At 43.6% G+C, this 22311-nt stretch overlaps 2 protein-coding genes across 51 annotated transcripts in view; one reads left to right on the top strand and one right to left on the bottom strand.

Annotated features, from left to right (window-relative positions):
- LOC122926346 (collagen alpha-1(IV) chain-like) overlaps positions 1–22311 on the bottom strand; it is an 875364-nt gene that overhangs the window by 365082 nt on the left and 487971 nt on the right. The gene's annotated exons all lie outside the window — the stretch shown is intronic.
- LOC122925953 (uncharacterized PE-PGRS family protein PE_PGRS20-like) overlaps positions 1–22311 on the top strand; it is a 144061-nt gene that overhangs the window by 48686 nt on the left and 73064 nt on the right. For 4 of the 50 annotated variants that reach the window (XM_044277311.1, XM_044277347.1, XM_044277334.1 and 1 more), the window contains exons 13-19: positions 218–247; positions 385–432; positions 1297–1326; positions 6772–6801; positions 14524–14553; positions 17257–17304; positions 18523–18552. In XM_044277311.1, coding sequence (XP_044133246.1) covers positions 218–247; positions 385–432; positions 1297–1326; positions 6772–6801; positions 14524–14553; positions 17257–17304; positions 18523–18552 — 246 coding nt within the window. Of the gene's footprint in view, positions 1–217; positions 248–384; positions 433–1296; positions 1327–6771; positions 6802–14523; positions 14554–14691; positions 14740–15934; positions 15965–16679; positions 16710–17088; positions 17119–17256; positions 17305–18522; positions 18553–22311 lie in introns of all 50 variants that reach the window. The other 46 variants (XM_044277326.1, XM_044277337.1, XM_044277336.1 and 43 more) reach the window with 31 other exon arrangements.

The following is a 22311-nucleotide window of genomic DNA, read 5'->3' on the forward strand; positions in this document are numbered from 1 at the left end:
TATCATTTATCATCTCTATTATTGAGATTAACTGAAGATTCTGGACATGATGAAGTTATCTGTACTACGTATTTGTTCTCTTGAATTTAAATGAAAAGGAGACCAATATCAGATGGAAATATATCATTCTATTCAGTATTGTTGTGTAAAAAAATGCATGTTTCAAAATCAATTTTGAAGCTCAGTCATTGACCAACAAAACCTGTTTTTCTTTCAGATATAAAAGGAGGAACTCCAGGGTCAACAGGTAATGTATATAAATATATCGGTCATGTATGTAAATAATTGATGAGCTTTACATGCAGTACCCTGTCTGACCACATGGAGTGCTGTTAACAGGACATATGTCCACATAATACTAATACCTTTTTTACTTAATAATAGGTAGCTGGTCTTATCAATTTGGGGGAAATCAGCCGGTGAATGGACTTGGTAAGTTTTAAAAAAAGACAATGCTGTGAATATGAATTAATGCAACACCATAAATACATATTTTAAGACTTAAAGATTGATTAGAAAGGCGCCATAATGTTAGATTGGAGGCAACAAATAAAGTTGCTACAGTAGTCTAGGCAGGAGATGATGAGGGCATGTACAAGCATTTTTGCAGACTTTTGGTTGAGGAATGTGTGGATCTGAGAGCAATTTTTCAGTTAGAGGCTGCAGGCGGTGTAAAAGGCTTAAATGTGTGGTTTGAAGGACAGAGCAGAATCAAAGCTTACCACAAGACAACAGAGAGAGAGAACGAGAGAGTGTTTAACAGAAGGGAGAGGTCCAGGAGTTGGAGAAGACCAGAGTAATGTAATTTGTCTTGGCAGTTAGCAGATCGTTGGTGAATTTGGTAGGGCAGATTCAGTTGAGTGGTAGGGTCAGCGGCCAGACTGTAGCCGGTCAAACAAAGAGTGATATGAGAGGTGGAAAGATAATTCAAAAAGGACATGTTGTTCAAGTGCAGTTTTAAGGAAAAAAAGGAGTAGTAATATGAGGTGACAGCTGTCCATATCTATCTATCTATCTATCTATCTATCTATCTATCTATCTATCTTTCTATCTTTCTATCTGTGTGTCTGTCTATCTATCTTTCAATATATGATCTATCATCTCTATTATGGAGATTAACTAAAGATTCTGAAAATGGTGAAGTTATTTGTTCTCTTGACTTTAAAGGAATGGAGACCAGTATCAGATTTAATTTTATTTTATTCAGTATTGTTGTGTAATATAAAAAAAAAAAAACGTTTCAAAAACAATTTCTAATCTCTAGTCGGTGGCAAACAAAACATGTTTTTCTTTCAGGTATAAATGGAGGAATTCCAGGGTCAACAGGTAGAGTCTATAAATATACAGGTCATATATGAAAATCATCAGTAATCTTTACTTGCAGTACTGTGTCTGACCAATTGGAGTGCTGTTAACAGGACATACAGTACAGACCAAAAGTTTGGACACACCTTCTCATTCAAAGAGTTCTCTTTATTTTCATGACTATGAAAATTGTAGATTCATACTGAAGGCATCAAAACTATGAATTAACACATGTGGAATTATATACATAACAAGTGTGAAACAACTGAAAATATGTCATATTCTAGGTTCTTCAAAGTAGCCACCTTTTGCTTTGATTACTGCTTTGCACACACACTCTTGGCATTCTCTTGATGAGCTTCAAGAGGTAGTCACCTGAAATGGTCTTCCAACAGTCTTGAAGGAGTTCCCAGAGATGCTTAGCACTTGTTGGCCCTTTTGCCTTCACTCTGCAGTCCAGCTCACCCCAAACCATCTCGATTGGGTTCAGGTCCGGTGACTGTGGAGGCCAGGTCATCTGGCGCAGCACCACATCACTCTCCTTCATGGTCAAATAGCCCTTACACAGCCTGGTGGTGTGTTTGGGGTCATTGTCCTGTTGAAAAATAAATGATGGTCCAACTAAACGCAAACCGGATGGAATAGCATGCCGCTGCAAGATGCTGTGGTAGCCATGCTGGTTCAGTATGCCTTCAATTTTGAATAAATCCCCAACAGTGTCACCAGCAAAGCACCCCCACACCATCACACCTCCTCCTCCATGCTTCACGGTGGGAACCAGGCATGTAGAGTCCATCCGTTCATCTTTTCTGCGTCGCACAAAGACACGGTGTTTGGAACCAAAGATCTCAAATTTGGACTAATTAGAACAAAGCACTGATTTCCACTGGTCTAATGTCCATTCCTTGTGTTCTTTAGCCCAAACAAGTGTCATGGTCTTACCTCCTTGCTGTTCCCTTCGTTTGACATGTGCTGGCGGCCATCTTGGTTTCTGGGTTTTCTTGTAGCCTCCCACCCTGCGGCTCCTCCTTCCCACTGGGAGGAGCTGGATGCCTAGCTCATATATATAGGAGGTCTGTGGCTTCAGTTCCTTGCTTGGTCCTCCTGTGTTCACATGCTTCCAAGACTGCTGCTGCTTCTGGTTCCTGATCCTGGCCTCGTCTGACTACCCCGTTGGTTCCTGATTCCGGCTTCGTCTGACTACCCCGTTGGTTCCTGATTCCGGCTTCGTCTGACTACCCCGTTGGTTCTTGTTCCTGGCTTCGTCTGACTACCCTTCTGGTTCCTGACCTCTGTCTCCGCAAGACCCTGCTTCGGTTTAGCCATCCGTTCGGACTTTGCTACGGCTTGCTCTTCAATAAAACCTTCTTATTTTCCACTTATCTCTTGTTGTACGTCTGGTTCATGGTTCCATGACAACAAGTCTCTTCTGCTTGTTGCCTGTCCTTAGCAGTAGTGATGAGCGAACTTGTATTTTAAGTTCGGCGTCTAAAGTCCGGCTTCCGGTTAGCGGAGAATCCCGATATGGATTCCGAATACCGTTGTGGTCCGTGGTAGCGGAATCAATAATGGCCGATTATTGATTCCGCTACCACGGACCACAACGGAATTCGGAATCCATATCGGGATTCTCCGCTAACCCGAACCCGAACTTTAGACGCCGAACTTAAAACACAAGTTCGCTCATCACTACTTAGCAGTGGTTTCCTAGCAGATATTCTACCATGAAGGCCTGATTCACACAGTCTCCTCTTAACAGTTGTTCTAGAGATGTGTCTGCTGCTAGAACTCTGTGTGGCATTGACCTGGTCTCTAATCTGAGCTGCTGTTAACCTGCGATTTCTGAGGCTGGTGACTCGGATGAACTTATCCTCCGCAGCAGAGGTCACTCTTGGTCTTCCTTTCCTGCGGCGGTCCGCATGTGAGCCAGTTTCTTCGTAGCGCTTGATGGTTTTTGTGACTGCACTTGGGGACACTTTCAACGTTTTCCCAATTTTTCGGACTGACTGACCTTCATTTCTTAAAGTAATGATGGCCACTCGTTTTTCTTTACTTAGCTGCTTTTTTTCTTGCCATAATACAAATTCTAACAGTCTATTCAGTAGGACTATCAGCTGTGTATCCACCTGACCTCTCCACAACGCAACTGATGATCCCAACCCCATTTATAAGGCAAGAAATCCCACTTATTAAACCTGACAGGGCACACCTGTGAAGTGAAAACCATTTCAGGTGACTACCTCTTGAAGCTCATCAAGAGAATGCCAAGAGTGTGCAAAGCAGTAATCAAAGCAAAAGGTGGCTACTTTGAAGAACCTAGAATATGACATATTTTCAGTTGTTTCACACTTTTTTGTTATGTATATAATTCCACATGTGTTAATTCATAGTTTTGATGCCTTCAGTGTGAATCTACAATTTTCATAGTCATGAAAATAAAGAAAACTCTTTGAATGAGAAGGTGTGTCCAAACTTTTGGTCTGTACTGTATGTCCAAATAATACTAATAAAATCAAAGCTGGCCCCAAGACAGACGACTTATTGGAACAGGAAGAGCATAGAGTCATTGACACTGATAGGTCTGTGGGGGGCTGAGAAAGATGGTGGGAAGATAATTTCTGTTTTTACTTGGCATTACAGACTTGGCCATCCAAGTCTATAATTCCAAAGGATGAAAGAGTGTGTAACAGAAGGGAGAGATCAACTGTGTCAAAGGTAGAGATTAGGTCCAGGAGGAAGCTGGAGTAATGTCAGTTGTCTTGGCATTCAGCAGATCTTTACTAAATTTGATAGTCCAGCTTCCCTTGACTGGTGGGGTAGGAAGTCGGACTGTAACCTGTCAAAAAGGAAGTGAGATGAGAGGTGGGAAAACGATTCAAACTGGACGAATTGTTGAAGTAGTTTTGAAGAAAACAGGAGTAGTGATATAGGGTGATATCTATCTATCTATCTATCTCAAATGTTAATAGCACCAGCAGAGATAGGTATTTGTTAATAGCACCAGCACGTTCTTAACACTGAATCAAGAGAAATTAAGGAGGTTGTTAGATTCTTCCACGCTCAGCCAATCTCCTTGATTTCCTGACATCAGTCACCTGAGGGATCGTGACAGATAGGTCTGTTGGGGGCTGAGTTAGATAGGGGAAAGATAAATTATGTTTCTACTTGGTATTACAGACTTGGCTATCCAATTCTGTAATGACAAAGGATAAGAGAGTGTGTAACAGAAGTTAGGGGTCAAATATGTCAAAGGTAGAGGATTGGTCCAGGAGGAGGAGGAGGCTGGAGTAATGTCAGTTGTCTTGACAGTTAGCAGATCTTTATTGAATTTGATAGGCCAATTTCCATTGACTGGTGGGGTAGGAAGTCGGACTGTAGTCGGTCAAAAAGGAAGTGAGATGAGAGGAGGGAGAACAATTCAAACTGGACGAGTTGTTAAAGTAGTTTTGAATAAAAACAGGAGGAGTGATATAGGGTGATATCTATCTATCTATCTATCTATCTATCTATCTATCTATCTATCTATCTATCACAGAGATAGGTATTTGTTAATGGCACCACTGCTTAAACATTATTCTGGTCTAACCAGACCATAACAAAGGATAGAGTATCAAAAAATTGGGTCACTCCATTAAATATTATCCGGAGTTTAGCTGGGTACAAAAAAGAGTACTTAATGTCTTAGCCCTGTAAACATTTTTGTAACAGCCAAAAAAGTAGGTCTCCTTTGAAAAGTCTGGGAAAAAGGACAATTTAATCCATTATATAGAATAGAGGGGCACCTCCTGGCCCTCTTTAAAATCATGTCTCTGTCCCGGGAAACAATGATCTTTGCCAGTGGTGGCCTTCCAGGAGTTGGTTTACCACCCGGAATCCTTTGGGCCCTCTCCACCAAAAACAAAGGCGAGAAATGTTCACCTCCAAAGTTCTCAAGAATTAAGGAATGTATCATACTAGCAGGATTTCTTTCCTATGCACCCTGCACCCTCGGGTAACCCCAATATTCAAGATACATTATATCGTCTCGACCTATCCTCCAAGTCCAGAAGTTTTTTTATGTAGAATATTATAGGCCGCTTTCAGGGTGGCAGTTTCAGATTTTAGTACTTTTACTTCATGCTCCAAGGATCCCATGATCTTTTCTATAGCAATGACTCTATCACAGGTCTTTGTCACATCTTCTCTTATTAAAGATACGACTGACTGAACTGCCCCCAACTGAGATGCAAATATCTTGCATCACCTTGCCGTTGTTTTTGACCGCGGCTAAAATCTCTTCTAATGGAAAGTATCTGTTTCACCCGCTCTCTCCCAATCTAGAACTTCTTACGATTTGGATTCTGGAGTACTTTTTTCAGATTTGCCTCCCGCTTCCCTTTTTTTCCAGTTCTTGTGTTTACAGTTGGCGATTTTAATAATTGGTCAATTTTTGCGTGTTCTACAGATCTCTGTCCTATTTTGAACGAGGACAAATATGTTGACCATCTATTTTGTTTAGGGGCCATATTCTTCTTTTGTTTTGTTTTCCTCTGTCATTTATTCTCTTCCACTGCGTTCTCTCTTTTTTCCACCTCCTTTTTTGTTTCCCTTTTCCCCTTTCTTCTTTTCTCTCTCCTCCTTTCCCCTTTTAAATCAGGCTTAGATTAAAAAAAAGAAGAAAACACAGCAAAAAACCCAGTACAGTTAGGTATCACCACAGCTGCGAAGATCCCAAGGAGATCAGGAGGGCCAACTTCATCCAGAGCTGGGGTATCAGGGTAGGGAGACACATACGGAAAAAAAAAACAAGAGGGGTAGACGAGGCAAAACCAAAGCAGGACGGTAGACACGGAGGGACCAGAACTTTACTGGAGTAGCAAGAGGAGAGAGCCAGGCGTCACCACAGGTCCACAGAGCTTCTATTAGCTACGATCAGCTCGGGGCAGCTGCCCAGAGAAAAGCAGCAGAAGACAGCAGGCAACATCCAGGAAAAAGCAGGAGACACAAAATGACATAAAAAGCAGACACACTAGGGGAGAAGGTGAGGCACTGTGGCAAGGGAGACAGAATAGAGGTGAGAAATGCTGGTGGGAGTAAGCAGTGAGCGCTCTCTTTCTCACATCATCAGCCCGCCGATCAAGTGAATCTCAGTGTCCAGGCAGGTAGTATAGCGAGTGGTGCTCCAGCATGCACGGGAGCCAGATCATGGAGGCAGGTCAGGAGAAGGGGGAGGGCAAGACTCACATCCTCACCTCATCACATCCTCACGTCATCGACTATTATCTCTGTTATTGAGATTAACTACAGATTCTGAAGATGGTGAAGTTATCTGTACTATTTGTTCTCTTGACTTTAAAGGAAAGGAAACCAGTATCAGATGGACAAATTTAATACTATTTAGTATTGTTGTGTAATATAAAAAAAACATGTTTCAAAAACAATTTAGAATCTCTAGTTGGTGGCCAACAAAACCTGTTTTTCTTTCAGGTATAAATAGAGGAATTCCAGGGACAACAGGTAAAGTCTATAAATATATACAGTACAGACCAAAAGTTTGGACACACCTTCTCATTCAAAGAGCTTTCTTTATTTTCATGACTATAAAAATTGTAGATTCACACTGAAGGCATCAAAACTATGAATTAACACATGTGGAATTATATACATAACAAAAAAGTGTGAAACAACTGAAAATATGTCATATTCTAGGTTCTTCAAAGTAGCCACCTTTTGCTTTGATTACTTCTTTGCACACTCTTGGCATTCTCTTGATGAGCTTCAAGAGGTAGTCACCTGAAATGGTTTTCACTTCACAGGTGTGCCCTGTCAGGTTTAATAAGTGGGATTTCTTGCCTTATAAATGGGGTTGGGACCATCAGTTGCGTTGTGGAGAAGTCAGGTGGATACACAGCTGATAGTCCTACTGAATAGACAGATAGAATTTGTATTATGGCAAGAAAAAAGCAGCTAAGTAAAGAAAAACGAGTGGCCATCATTACTTTAAGAAATGAAGGTCAGTCAGTCCGAAAAATTGGGAAAACTTTGAAAGTGTCCCCAAGTGCAGTCACAAAAACCATCAAGCGCTACGAAGAAACTGGCTCACATGCGGACCGCCCCAGGAAAGGTAGACTAAGAGTCACCTCTGCTGCGGAGGATAAGTTCATCCGAGTCACCAGCCTCAGAAATCGCAGGTTAACAGCAGCTCAGAATAGAGACCAGGTCAATGCCACACAGAGTTCTAGCAGCAGACACATCTCTAGAACAACTGTTAAGAGGAGACTGTGTGAATCAGGCCTTCATGGTAGAATATCTGCTAGGAAACCACTGCTAAGGACAGGCAACAAGCAGAAGAGACTTGTTTGGGCTAAAGAACACAAGGAATGGACATTAGACCAGTGGAAATCAGTGCTTTGGTCTAATTAGTCCAAATTTAAGATCTTTGGTTCCAACCACCGTGTCTTTGTGCGATGCAGAAAAGGTGAACGGATGGACTCTACATGCCTGGTTCCCACCGTGAAGCATGGAGGAGGAGGTGTGATGGTGTGGGGGTGCTTTGCTGGTGACACTGTTGGGGATTTATTCAAAATTGAAGGCATACTGAACCAGCATGGCTACCACAGCATCTTGCAGCGGCATGCTATTCCATCCGGTTTGCGTTTAGTTGGACCATCATTTATTTTTCAACAGGACAATGACCCCAAACACACCTCCAGGCTGTGTAAGGGCTATTTGACCATGAAGGAGAAAGATGAAGTTCTGCGCCAGATGACCTGGCCTCCACAGTCACCGGACCTGAACGAAATCAAGATGGTTTGGGGTGAGCTGGACCACAGAGTGAAGGCAAAAGGGCCAACAAGTGCTAAGCATCTCTGGGAACTCCTTCAAGACTGTTGGAAGACCATTTCAGGTGACTACCTCTTGAAGCTCATCAAGAGAATGCCAAGAGCGTGCAAAGCAGTAATCAAAGCAAAAGGTGGCTACTTTGAAGAACCTAGAATATGACATATTTTCAGTTGTTTCACACTTTTTTGTTATGTATATAATTCCACATGTGTTAATTCATAGTTTTGATGCCTTCAGTGTGAATCTACAATTTTCATAGTCATGAAAATAAAGAAAACTCTTTGAATGAGAAGGTGTGTCCAAACTTTTGGTCTGTACTGTATGTCATATATGTACATAATTTGTGAGCTTTACTTGCAATACCCTGCCTGACCAATGGGAGTGCTGTTAACTGGACCTGCACCCACATAATAATAACACTTTTGTATTGGTTAATACAAGGTAAAATTAAAGCTTACACCAAGGCAGCTGACTTGTGTGACCAGGAAGAGAATGTAGCCATTGACTGTGATAGGTCTGTTGGGGGCTGAGGTGAGGGGAAGCTAAATTCTGTTTTCACAGTATTTTGTAAAGCCAAGGGATGAGAGTGTGTAACAAAGTGAGGTTTCAACTGTGTTAAACTCAGAAGACAGGTCCAGGAGGAGGAGGAGGAGGCGGCTGGAGTAATGTCTTTTGTCTTGGCAGTTAGCAGACCGTTGGTGAATTTGGTCAAGGCAGTTTCAGTTGAGTGGTAGGGTCGGAAGCCAGACTGTAACCGGTAAAAAAGGTAGTGAGATGAGAGGTGGGAAGACAATTCAAAGTGGACATGTTGCTCAAGTAGTTTTGAGGAAAACAGGAGTAGGGATATGGGGTGACAGCTTTTTATCTATCTAGCTATCAATCTATCCTTCACAGAGATTGGTGTTAACCACTTCAACCCCGCTTGCTGAAACCCCCTTCATGACCAGAGCACTTTTAACACTTCGGCACTACACTACTTTCACCGTTTATTGCTCGGTCATGCAACTTACCACCCAAATGAATTTTACCTCCTTTTCTTCTCACTAATAGAGCTTACATTTGGTATTATTTTATTGCTGCTGACATTTTTACTTTTTTTGTTATTAATCAAAATGTAACGATTTTTTTGCAAAAAAAAAAGACATTTTTCACTTTCAGCTGTAAAATTTTGCAAAAAAAAACGACATCCATATATAAATTTTTCACCAAGTTTATTGTTCTACATGTCTTTTATAAAAAAAAATATGTTTGGGCAAAAAAAAATGGTTTGTGTAAAAGTTATAGCGTTTATACACTATGGTACAAAAATGTGAATTTCCGCTTTTTGAAGCAGCTCTGACTTTCTGAGCACCTGTCATGATTCCTGAGGTTCTACAATGCCCAAACAGTATAAAAAACCCACAAATGACCCCATTTCGGAAAGTAGACACCCTAAGGTATTCGCTGATGGGCATAGTGAGTTCATAGAACTTTTTATTTTTTGTCACAAGTTAGCGGAAAATGATGATGATTTTTTATTTTATTTTTTTCTTACAAAGTCTCATATTCCACTAACTTGCGACAAAAAATAAAAAATTCTAGGAACTCACCATGCCCATCACAGAATACCTTGGGGTGTCTTCTTTCCAAAATGGGGTCACTTGTGGCGTAGTTATACTGCCCTGGCAATTTAGGGGCCCATATGTGTGAGAAGTACTTTGCAATCAAAATGTGTAAAAAATGACCGGTGAAATCCGAAAGGTGCACTTTGGAATATGTGCCCCTTTGCCCACCTTGGCTGCAAAAAAGTGTGACACATCTGGTATCGCCGTACTCAGGAGAAGTTGGGGAATGTGTTTTGGGGTGTCATTTTACATATACCCATGCTGGGTGAGAGAAATATCTTGGCAAAAGACAACTTTTCCAATTGTTTTATACAAAGTTGGCATTTGACCAATATATTTTTCTCACCCAGCATGGGTATATGTAAAATGACACCCCAAAACACATTCCCCAACTTCTCCTGAGAACGGCGATACCAGATGTGTCACACTTTTTTGCTGCCAAGGTGGGCAAAGGGGCACATATTCCAAAGTGCACCTTTCGGATTTTGCAGGCCATTTTTTACACATTTTGATTGCAAGGTACTTCTCACACATTTGGGTCCCTAAATTGCCAGGGCAGTATAACTACGCCACAAGTGACCCCATTCTGGAAAGAAGACACCCCAAGGTATTCCGTGAGGGGCACGTTGAGTTCCTAGAATTTTTTTTTTTTTGTCACAAGTTAGCGGAAAATGATGATTTTTTTTTTCTTCTCTTTTTTCCTTACAAAGTCTCATATTCCACTAACTTGCGACAAAAAATAAAAAATTCTAGGAACTCGCCATGCCCCTCACGGAATACCTTGGGGTGTCTTCTTTCCAAAATGGGGTCTCTTGTGGAGCAGTTATACTGCCCTGGCAATTTAGGGGCCCATATGTGTGAGAAGTACTTTGCAATCAAAATCTGTAAAAAATGACCTGTGAAATCCGAAAGGTGCACTTTGGAATATGTGCCCCTTTGCCCACCTTGGCAGCAAAAAAGTGTCACACATCTGGTATCGCCGTACTCAGGAGAAGTTGGGGAATGTGTTTTGGGGTGTCATTTTACATATAACCATGCTAGGTGAGAGAAATATCTTGGCAAAAGACAACTTTTCCCATTTTTTTATACAAAGTTGGCATTTGACCAATATATTTTCCTCACCCAGCATGGGTATATGTAAAATGACACCCCAAAACACATTCCCCAATTTCTCCTGAGTACGGCGATACCAGATGTGTCACACTTTTTTGCTGCCAAGGTGGGCAAAGGGGCACATATTTCAAAGTACACCTTTGCGATTTTGCAGGCCATTTTTTACACATTTTGACTGCAAGGTACTTCTCACACATTTGGGCCCCTAACTTGCCAGGGCAGTATAACTACGCCACAAGTGACCCCATTTTGGAAAGAAGACGCCCCAAGGTATTCCGGGAGGGGCACAGCGAGTTCCTAGAATTTTTTTTTTTTGTCACAAGTTAGCGGAAAATGATGATTTTTTTTTTTTCTCTTTTTACACTAACCTTAACCTTTTTGCTTACTGGTGTTTTTTTTTTTTTTTTCTTACCTTTATAGAACAAACCTCTCCTTCCCCATGGGTCAATGTGCAAAGCGCAAATCGCCCACAGATGTGGCGAAGTGCGTTATGCACTTTGTCCCATGTGAAAGGAGACGTTTGCAGCAGCTGTGTGAGTGAATGGGCCCTAATAGCCCTGTGTGCCTGTCCTGGTGAGATGATCCCTATGCTAATAGTGTACCTGTGAGTGGTACTTCCGGAAACACTCTCCAAAGCATAGGGCAGGGTGGTCCGGACAGTCAGGACAGAAATAGCGGGTGTCACGCCTTATTCCACTCCTGCTACAGACACAACATCTTTTTCGGGGTGACGGTTGGGTTGAGGTACCAGGAACGAAATTGGGGAAATGTCGCTCGTGTAGACGGCTAACTACACTGGTGGATGGGGCCACGGAACCTCCTGGGTATAGGAGGTTCTCGATGATCTCTTCCTGAAATTTGAGGAAGGATCCAGTTCTCCCAGCCTTACTGTAGAGAACAAAACTATTATACAGAGCCAATTGAATTAAATATACAGACACCTTCTTATACCAGTGTATGGTTCTGCGGGAAACTAAATACGGAGACAACATCTGGTCATTGAAGTCCACCCCTCCCATGAGCAAATTATAGTCGTGGACTGAGAGGGGCTTTTCAATGACACGGGTTGCTCGCTCAATTTGTATTGTCGTGTCTGCGTGAATGGAGGAGAGCATGTAAACGTCACGCTTGTCTCTCCATTTCACCGCGAGCAGTTCTTCGTTACACAGTGCGGCCCTCTGCCCCCTTGCAAGACGGGTGGTAACGAGCCGTTGGGGGAAGCCCGCGTGACTAGTTCGCGCGGTACCACAGGCGCCAATCCGTTCTAGAAACAAATGCCTAAAGAGGGCCACACTTGTGTAAAAATTGTCCACATAAAGATGGTACCCCTTGCCGAATAAGGGTGACACCAAGTCCCAAACTGTCTTCCCACTGCTCCCCAGGTAGCCAGGGCAACCGACCGGCTCCAGGGTCTGATCTTTTCCCTCATAGATCCGAAATTTGTGGGTATAGCCTGTGGCCCTTTCACAGAGCTTATACAATTTGACCCCATACCGGGCGCGCTTGCTTGGGATGTATTGTTTGAAGCCAAGGTGCCCGGTAAAAAGTATCAGGGACTCGTCTACGCAGATGTTTTGCTCTGGGGTATACAAATCTGCAAATTTCTGGTTGAAATGGTCTATGAGGGGCCGAATTTTGTGGAGCCGGTCAAAAGCAGGGTGGTCTCTGGGACGGGAGGCGGTGTTGTCACTAAAGTGCAGGAAACGCAGGATGGCCTCAAAACGTGCCCTGGACATGGCAGCAGAGAACATGGGCATGTGATGAATTGGGTTCGTGGACCAATATGACCGCAATTCATGCTTTTTTGTCAGGCCCATGTTGAGGAGGAGGCCCAGAAAAGTTTTAATTTCGGAAACTTGAACTGGTTTCCACCGGAAAGGCTGGGCATAAAAGCTTCCCGGGTTAGCGGTGATAAATTGTGTGGCATACCTGTTTGTTTCGGCCACAACTATGTCTAAGAGCTCCGCAGTCAAGAACAGCTCAAAAAATCCCAGGGCCGAACCGATCTGAGCTGTCTCAACCCGAACTCCAGACTGGGCAGTGAAAGGGAAAACTACAGGTGCGGCTGAAGTTGGGGACTGCCAATCAGGGTTTGCCAGCACCTCTGGGATTCTAGGGGCTCTACGGGCACGTCTTTGCGGTGGCTGCGACGGGGTCACTACTGCACGTGCCACCGTACCAGCTTCAACTGCCCTTCTGGTGCTCGCTACTTCACCAGGTTGTACGGCAGTGCTGGTACTAGGTCCAGGGAGGGCTGGGCTGCTGGTGTATGCCTCACCACGTAATCCGACAGCACCAGCTCCACTCTGCTGCTCGTGAAGCGGATCCTGCGCAACCTGTGGTCTAGCGACACGGGGCCGGGTACGCCTGGTGGTATCAGGGACCTCAACCTCCTCGTCCGAACTTTGGGTCAGAGAGCCACTGCTTTCTACAGGTTCGTATTCTGACCCGCTGGATTCATCAGATGAGGGTTCCCACTCCTCATCCGACTGGGTCAGAAGCCTGTAGGCCTCTTCAGAGGAATACCCCCTGTTTGACATTTTGGGCAACTAAATTTAGGGGTATTCCCTGAGACTACCCAAGAAAAAAAAAAAGCAAGCCTGTCTTACAAAGGGGAGGCTAGCGAAGTACCGGAGGCCGCTGCGGTTGATAAAAAATATCAAAACTGATTTTTTTTATCGCCGCAGTGCGTTTAAACTGATTGTGCAGTGATCAAAAAAAAATTTTTTTTGTCACTGTGGTGGGGCGGGCGTGGGTGAATGCACGTGTGGGCGACCGATCAGGCCTGATCGGGCAAACACTGCGTTTTGGGTGGAGGGCGAACTAAAGTGACACTAATACAATTATAGATCTGACCGTGATCAGTTTTGATCACTTCCAGATACTATAAAAGTACAAATGCTGATTAGCGATACGCTAATCAGCGAATAACGGACTGCGGTGCGGTGGGCTGGGCGCTAACTGATCGCTACCTAACCAAGGGGCCTAAACTATACCTAAAACCTAACGGTCAATACCAGTGGAAAAAAAAAGTGACAGTTTACACTGATCACTTTTTCCTTTCACTAGTGATTGACAAAGGGGTGATCAAAGGGTTAATTGGGGTTCAGGGGGGTGATTTGGGGCTAAAGTGTGCTGTTTGGTGTGCTCACTGTGAAGCCTGCTCCTCTGCTGGATCCAACCGACGAAAAGAACCAGCAGAGGAGCAGGCAGCCATATAACAGATCATATTTACAAATATGATCTGTTATCTGGCTCTCTGATTGGATTTTTTGAAAATCATCAGCTTGCCAGCTGCGATCATTGGCTGGCAAGCTGATGACGAAATGGTCCTCTACGAAATGCCGGCCCGAACTGCGCATGCGCGGGCCGCTTAGCGCGTCATCTCGCGTCTCGCGAGATGACGCGTATATGCATCGTTGTGCGCAGCGCTGCCGCCTCCGGACCGCACATCTGCGTTAGGCGGTCCGGAGGCGGTTAATAGCACCAGCACATTCTGAATTAGTGTTGAGCGAATTGAAGTCCATTAAGTGGACTTTGATATGAACTTCAGGGAATATTTGATTTGACCCCTGCTTCATGGTAGAAAATCGATAAAAAATAAATAAAAATATTTGCATGCTTCAAAATCCGTTTTGAATCTCCAGTCGGTGGCCAACAAAACCTGTTTATATTTCAGATATAAATGGAGGAACTCCAGGGTCAACAGGTAAAGTATATAAATATATAGGTCATGTATGTAAATGATTGGTGTGATTTACATGCAGTACTCTGCCTGACTGCATGGAGTGATGTTACCAGGACATATGTCCACATAATACTAATACCTTTCTTTATTTAATAATAGGTGGCTGGTCCTATCAATTTGGTGGAAATCAGCCGGTGAATGGACTTGGTAAGTTTAAAAAAAGAAAAAAAAACAATGATGTGAACATTAATGAATGCAACACCATAAATACATCTTTTCAGAGTTAAAGATTAGTGGGCTCCAAGCAGCTGGAAATGGCTTGGATGTGAGCTTTGAAGGGCAGAGCAGGATCAGAGCTTACTACAAGACAACTGACTTGTGGGACCAAGCAGAGCATGGAGCCATTGACTGAGTTAGATGGGGGAAAGAAATTATTTTTTCTCCATTATAAATACTGTTTTCACTTGGCCCCAGGAGACAGACAGGTCAGTAATGCCAAGGAACGAGAGAGTGGGTAACATAAAGAAGAGGTCCTGGAGATGGAGAAGGCCAGAGTAATGTAATTTTCTTGGCAGTTAGATCGTTGGTAAATTTGGTTAGGGCAGTTTCAGTTAAGTGGTATGGTTGAAAGCCAAACTGTAGCTGTTAAAAAAGGGAGCAAGAAAAGAGGTGGGAGGACAATTCAATACGGACAACATGTTGTTCAAGTACTTTTGAGATAAGTCTTACTATTTGTTGCTTCTTACACAGAAAAACACTGGGTCAGAGGCCTATTGAGGAGTTGCACTCTTTTATTGTCTGATGATTGTGTTGCTCGCTTTTCAGTTTTTCTTTTTTTGTATATATCTACCTATCTTTCTATATCATTTTGCCAACCTCCTGAACATCCAGGGAGCTCCAGAAAAAGGGGAGACCTCCAGTACTCCCACAGGTGTTGGAAAATTTCCTGGGTGTGACAGAAGTCTCTTGGGACCTTCTGCAGATCAACTGCTAGATAGGTCTGGCACTGAGGCTGCATTATCAAATACAGACTCAGGTTCAAACACATAGTTGAGGAGCACAAAAGGGGCCAGGGACCCGCAGTGTGCTGAGCATGTTGTACACCCACCATTTCCAGACAAAGTTAACAAGTTTTATCTAAATCTCTTAGCAAAGTATGATCTGTCTATCTATCTATCTATCCATCTATCATCTCTGTTATTGAGATTAACTGAAGATTCCGGAGATGATGAAGTTATCTGTTCTATTTGTTCTCTTGACTTTAAATGAAAAGGAGACCAATATCAGATGGAAAAATATCATTATATTCAGTATTGCAGTGTATTATAAAACAAAACAGGCATGTTTGAAAACCAGTTTTGACTCTCCAGTCGGTGGCCAATAAAATCTGTTTTTCTTTTAGATATAAAGGGAGGAACTCCAGGGTCAACAGTTAACATATATAAATATATATGTCATATATGTAAATGATTTGTGAGCTTTACTTGCAGTACTCTGCCTGACCAATAGGAGTGCTGTTAACTGGACCTGCACCCACATAGTAATAACACTTTAGTATTGGTTAATACAAGGTAGAATCAAAGCTTACACCAAGGCAGCTGACTTGTGTGACCAGAAAAAGCATGTAGCCATTGACTGTGATAGGTCTGTTGCGGGCTTAGGTAGGGAGAAGCTAAATTCTGTTTTCACTGTATTTTGTAAAGACAAGGGATGAGAGTGTATAACAAAGTGAGGTTTCAACTGTGTCAAACTCAGAAGACATGTCCAGGAGGAAGAGGCTGGAGTAATGTCATTTGTCTTAGCAGTTAGCAGACCATTGGTGAATTTGGTCAAGGCAGTTTCAGTTGAGTGGTAGGGTAGGAAGCCAGACTGTAACCAGTGAAAAAGGGAGTGAGATGAGAGGTGGGAAGACAATTCAAAATGGACATGTTGCTCAAGTAGTTTTGAGGAAAACAGGAGTAGGGATATGGGGTGACATTTTTGATCTATCTAGCTAGCAATCTATCCATCACAGAGATTGGTGTTAATAGCACCAGCACATTGTGAATTAGTGTTGAGTGAATTGAAGTCCATTAAGTGGACTTTCGTATGAATATTAGGAAATATTCGATTTGGTCCCTGCTTCATGGTCACGTGTTTTCTTTCAGCTATAAAGGGAGGAATTCCGGGCTCGACAGGTAAAGTCTATATGTTCTGCCACCTTCACCCGTTGACAGGAGAATGAGTTGATATGGCGTTGAGTTAGACGCTGGGGTCCTTTACAGCTTTTATTAAAAGGATCAGAGTAAAACTATAACAAGAAAATAACAATGCTTACTATGAGGTGAATATATACATATTACAGTATACATGACAAAGCATAACAAAGAACATATTTAATATACAAACACATATAAATACATATGGGGATGGATAACAATATCGGCGGCGTGTGGAGGATGAGGGTAAGATGTAGTTCGATTCAGTTTTCCAGTGTAATATAAAAAAAAATTTGCATGCTTCAAAATTTGTTTTGAATCTCCAGTCGGTGGCCAACAAAACTTGTTTATATTTCAGATATAAATGGAGGAACTCCAGGGTCAACAGGTAAAGTATATAAATATATAGGTCATGTATGTAAATGATGGGTGAGATTTACATGCAGTACTCTGCCTGACTGCATGGAGTGATGTTACCAGGACATATGTCCACATAATACTAATACCTTTCTTTATTTAATAATAGGTGGCTGGTCTTATCAATTTGGTGGAAATCAGCCGGTAAATGGACTTGGTAAGTTTAAAAAAAGAAAAAAAAAAACAATTCTGTGAACATTAATGAATGCAACACCATAAATACATATTTTCAGAGTTAAAGATTGGCGTGCTGCAGGAGGTGGAAAAGGCTTGGATGTGAGCTTTAAAGGGCAGAGCAGAATCAGTGCTTACCACAAGACAACTGACTTGTGGGACCAAGCAGAGCATGGAGCCATTGACTGAGTTAGATGGGGGAAAGAAATTATTTTTTCTATATGATAAATACTGATTTCACTTGGCCCCAGGAGACAGACAGGTCAGTGATGCCAAGGAACGAGAGAGTGTGTAACATAAAGAAGAGGTCCTAGAGTTGAAGAAGGCCAGAGTAATGTAATTTTCTTGGCAGTTAACAGATCATTGGTGAATTTCGTTAGGGCAGTTTCAGTTAAGTGGTATGGTTGAAAGCCAAACTGTAGCTGTTAAAAAAGGGAGCAAGAAAAGGGGTGGGAGGACAATTCAAAATGGAGAACATGTTGTTCAAGTACTTTTGAGATAAGTGTTACTATTTGTTGCTGCTTATAAAGAAAAAACACTGGGTCAGAGGCCTATTGAGGAGTTGCACTCTGTTATTGTCTGATGATTGTGTTGCTCGTTTTTCAGTTTTTCTTTTTTTGTATCTGTCTACCTATCTTTCTATATCATTTTGCCAACCTCCCTGAACATCAAGGGAGCTCCAGAAAAATAGGAGACCTCCAGTATTCCCACAGGTGTTAGAGAATTTCCTGGGTGTGACAGAAGTCTCTTGGGACCTTCTGCAGATCAACTGCTAGATAGGTCTGGCACTGAGGCTGCATCATCAAACACAGACTCAGGTTCAAACACATAGTTGAGGAGCAGAAAAGGGGCCAGGGACCCCCAGTGTGCTGAGCATGTTGTACACCCACCATTTCCAGACAAAGTTAACAAGTTTGATCTAAATCTCTTAGCAAAGTATGATCTATCTATCTATCTATCTATCTATCTATCCATCCATCTATCTATCATCTCTGTTATTTAGATTAACTGAAGATTCCGGAGATGATGTAGTTATCTGTACTATTTGTTCTCTTGACTTTAAATAAAAAGGAGACCAATATTAGATGGAAAAAATATAATTATATTCAGTATTGCCGTGTATTATAAAACAAAACAGGCATGTTTGAAAACCAGTTTTGACTCTCCAGTCGGTGGCCAATAAAATCTGTTTTTCTTTTAGCTATAAGGGGAGGAACTCCAGGGTCAACAGGTAACATATATAAATATATATGTCATATATGTACATGATTTGTGAGCTTTACTTGCAATACCCTGCCTGAACAATGGGAGTGCTGTTAACTGGACCTGCACCCACATAATAAAAACACTTTAGTATTGGTTAATACAAGGTAGAATTAAAGCTTACACCAAGGCAGCTGACTTGTGTGACAAGGAAGAGCATGTAGCCATTGACTGTGATAGGTCTGTTGGGGGCTGAAGTGAGGGGAAGCTAAATTCTGTTTTCACTGTATTTTGTAAAGCCAAGGGATGATAGTGTGTAACAAAGCGAGGTTTCAACTGTGTCAAACTCAGAAGACAGGTCCAGGAAAAGGAGGAGGAGGAGGCTGGAGTAATGTCATTTGTCTTGGCAGTTAGCAGACCGTTGGTGAATTTGGTCAAGGCAGTTTCAGTTGAGTGGTAGGGTCGGAAGCCAGACTGTAACCGGTAAAAAAGGTAGTGAGATGAGAGGTGGGAAGACAATTTAAAGTGGACTTGTTGCTCAAGTAGTTTTGAGGAAAACAGGAGTAGGGATATGGGGTGACAGCTTTTTATCTATCTAGCTAGCAATCTATCTATCGTAGAGATTGGTGTAATAGGACCAGCACATTTTGAATTAGTGTTGAGCAAATTGAAGTCCATTAAGTGGACTTTGATATGAATTTTAGGGCATATTCGATTTGACACATGCTTCATGGTAGAAAATCGATTTTCCCTGACTGGCTTTAAAAACTTAAAATTAAACTTACATCCTTTATTTGAGCACGAAGCGTCGGGTGCTCTATTAAAAGGAGAGACCTCCAGTACTCCGACAGGTGTTGGAGAATTTCCTCGGTGCCACAGAAGTCTCTTGGCCCCTCCTGCAGATCTACAACTAGCTAGTAGAGTTGAGCGAACACCTGGATGTTCGGGTTCGTGAAGTTCGGCCGAACTTCCCGGAAATGTTCGGGTTCGGTATCCGAACTCGACCCGAACTTCGCCCCGAACCAGAACCCCATTGAAGTCATTGACTTTTCGGCACTAAAAAGGCTGTAAAACAGTCCAGGAAAGGGCAAGAGGGCTGCAAAAGGCAGCAAAATGTAGGTAAATCCCCTGCAAACAAATGTGGATAGGGAAATGAATAAAAATAAAAATCAAATAAATAAAAATTAACCAATATCAATTGGAGAGAGGTCCCATAGCAGAGAATCAGGCTTCATGTCATCCACCACTGGAACAGGCCACTGTCAGATATTTAGGCCCCGGCACCCAGACAGAGGAGAGAGGTCCCATAGCAGAGTATCAGGCTTCATGTCATAGCAGAGAATCAGGCTTCATGTCATAGCAGAGAATCAGGCTTCATGTCATAGCAGAGAATCAGGCTTCACGTCACCCACCACTGGAACAGGCCATTGTCAGATATATATGCCCCGGCACCCAGACAGAGGAGAGAGGTCCCATTGCAGAGAATCAGGCTTCATTTCATAGCAGAGAATCAGGCTTCACGTCACCCACCACTGGAACAGGCCACTGTCAGATATTTAGGCCCCGACACCCAGACAGAGGAGAGAGGTCCCATAGCAGAGAATCAGGCTTCATGTCATAGCAGAGAATCAGGCTTCATGTCATAGCAGAGAATCAGGAATCATGTCATAGCAGAGAATCAGGCTTTATGTCATAGCAGAGAATCAGGCTTCACGTCACCCACCACTGGAACAGGCTATTGTCAGATATTTAGGCCCCGGCACCCAGACAGAGGAGAGAGGTCCCATTGCAGAGAATCAGGCTTCTTGTCACCCACCACTGGAACAGGCCACTGTCAGATATTTAGGCCCCGGCACCCAGACAGAGGAGAGAGGTCCCATAGCAAAGATTCAGGCTTCATGTCATAGCAGAGAATCAGGCTTCACGTCACCCACCACTGAAACAGGCCACTGTCAGATATTTAGGCCCCAGCACCCAGACAGAGGAGAGAGGTCCCATTGCAGAGAATCAGGCTTCATGTCACCCACCACTGGAACAGGCCACTGTCAGATATTTAGGCCCCGGCACCCAGACAGAGGAGAGAGGTCCCATAGCAAAGATTCAGGCTTCATGTCATAGCAGAGAATCAGGCTTCATGTCACCCACCACTGGAACAGGCCATTGTCAGATATTTAGGCCCCGGCACCCAGACAGAGGAGAGGTTCATTCAACTTTGGGTTGCCCCGCAATATAATGGTAAAATTAAAAAAAGAGGATTGACTGAAGTGCCCTGGAGTACAAGAATATATTGTTTAGGGGAGGTAGTTATAAATGTCTAATCTGCACAAGGGATGGACAGGTCCTGTGGGATCCATGCCTGGTTCATTTATATGAACGTCAGCTTGTCCACATTGGCTGTGGTTAGCTGGCTGCGTTTGTATGTAATGATGCCCCCTGCCGTGCTGAATACACGTTCAGACTAAACACTGGCCGCCGGGCAGGCCAGCACTTCCAAGGCATAAAAGGCTAGCTCTGGCCACGTGGACAATTTGGAGACCCAGAAGTTGAATGGGGCCGAACCATCAGTCAGTACTTGGAGGGGTGTGCACACATACTGTTCCACTCGTTAGTGAAATGCTGCCTCCTGCTAACACGTTCCGTATCAGGTGGTAGTGCAGTTAGCTGTGGCGTGTTGACAAAACTTTTCCACATCTCTGCCATGCTAACCCTGCCTTCAGAGGAGCTGGCCGTGACACAGCTGCGTTGGCGACCTCTTGCTCCTCCTTTGCCTTCGCCTTGGGCTTCCACTTGTTCCCCTGTGACATTTGGGAATGCTTTCAGTAGCGCGTCTACCAACGTGCGCTTGTACTCGCGCATCTTCCTATCACGCTCCAGTGCAGGAAGTAAGGTGGGCACATTGTCTTTGTACCAGGGATCCAGCAGGGTGGCAACCCAGTAGTCCACACACGTTAAAATGTGGGCAACTCTGCTGTCATTGCGCAGGCACTGCAGCATGTAGTCGCTCATGTGTGCCAGGCTGCCCAGAGGTATGGACAAGCTGTCCTCTGTGGGAGGCGTATCGTCATCGTCCTCCGTTTCCCCCCAGCCACGCACCAGTGATGGGCCCAAGCTGCGTTGGGTGCCACCCCGCTGTGAACATGCTACATCCTCATCCTCCTCCACCTCCTCCTCATCATCGTCCTCCTCGTCCTCCAGTAGTGGGCCCTGTCTGGCCACATTTGTACCTGGCCTCTGCTGTTGCAAAAAATCTCCCTCTGAGTCACTTCTAAGAGACTTGCCTGAAAGTGCTTAAAATGACCCCTCTTCCTCCTCCTCCTGGGCCACCTCCTCTTCCTCCTCCTCCTGGGCCACCTCCTCTTCCATCATCGCCCTAAGTGTTTTCTCAAGGAGACATTTAAGTGGTATTGTAACGCTGATAACGGCGTCATCGCCACTGGCCATGTTGGTGGAGTACTCGAAACAGCGCAACAGGGCACACAGGTCTCGCATGGAGGCCCAGTCATTGGTGGTGTAGTGGTGCTGTTCCGCAGTGCGACTGACCCATGCGTGCTGCAGCTGAAACTCCACTATGGCCTGCTGCTGCTCGCACAGTCTGTCCAGCATGTGCAAGGTGGAGTTCCAACTGGTGGGCACGTCGCATCTGAGGCGGTGAGCGGGAAGGCCGAAGTTACGCTGTAGTTCAGACAGGCGAAGCAGCGGCAGGATGTGAACGCTGGAAGCGCGCACAGATGGCCCGCACTTTATGCAGCAGCTCTGACATGTCGGGGTAGTTGTGAATGAACTTCTG

The sequence above is a fragment of the Bufo gargarizans genome, chromosome 2, assembly GCF_014858855.1.
Source record: "Bufo gargarizans isolate SCDJY-AF-19 chromosome 2, ASM1485885v1, whole genome shotgun sequence".
NCBI classification, from domain to species: domain Eukaryota; kingdom Metazoa; phylum Chordata; class Amphibia; order Anura; family Bufonidae; genus Bufo; species Bufo gargarizans.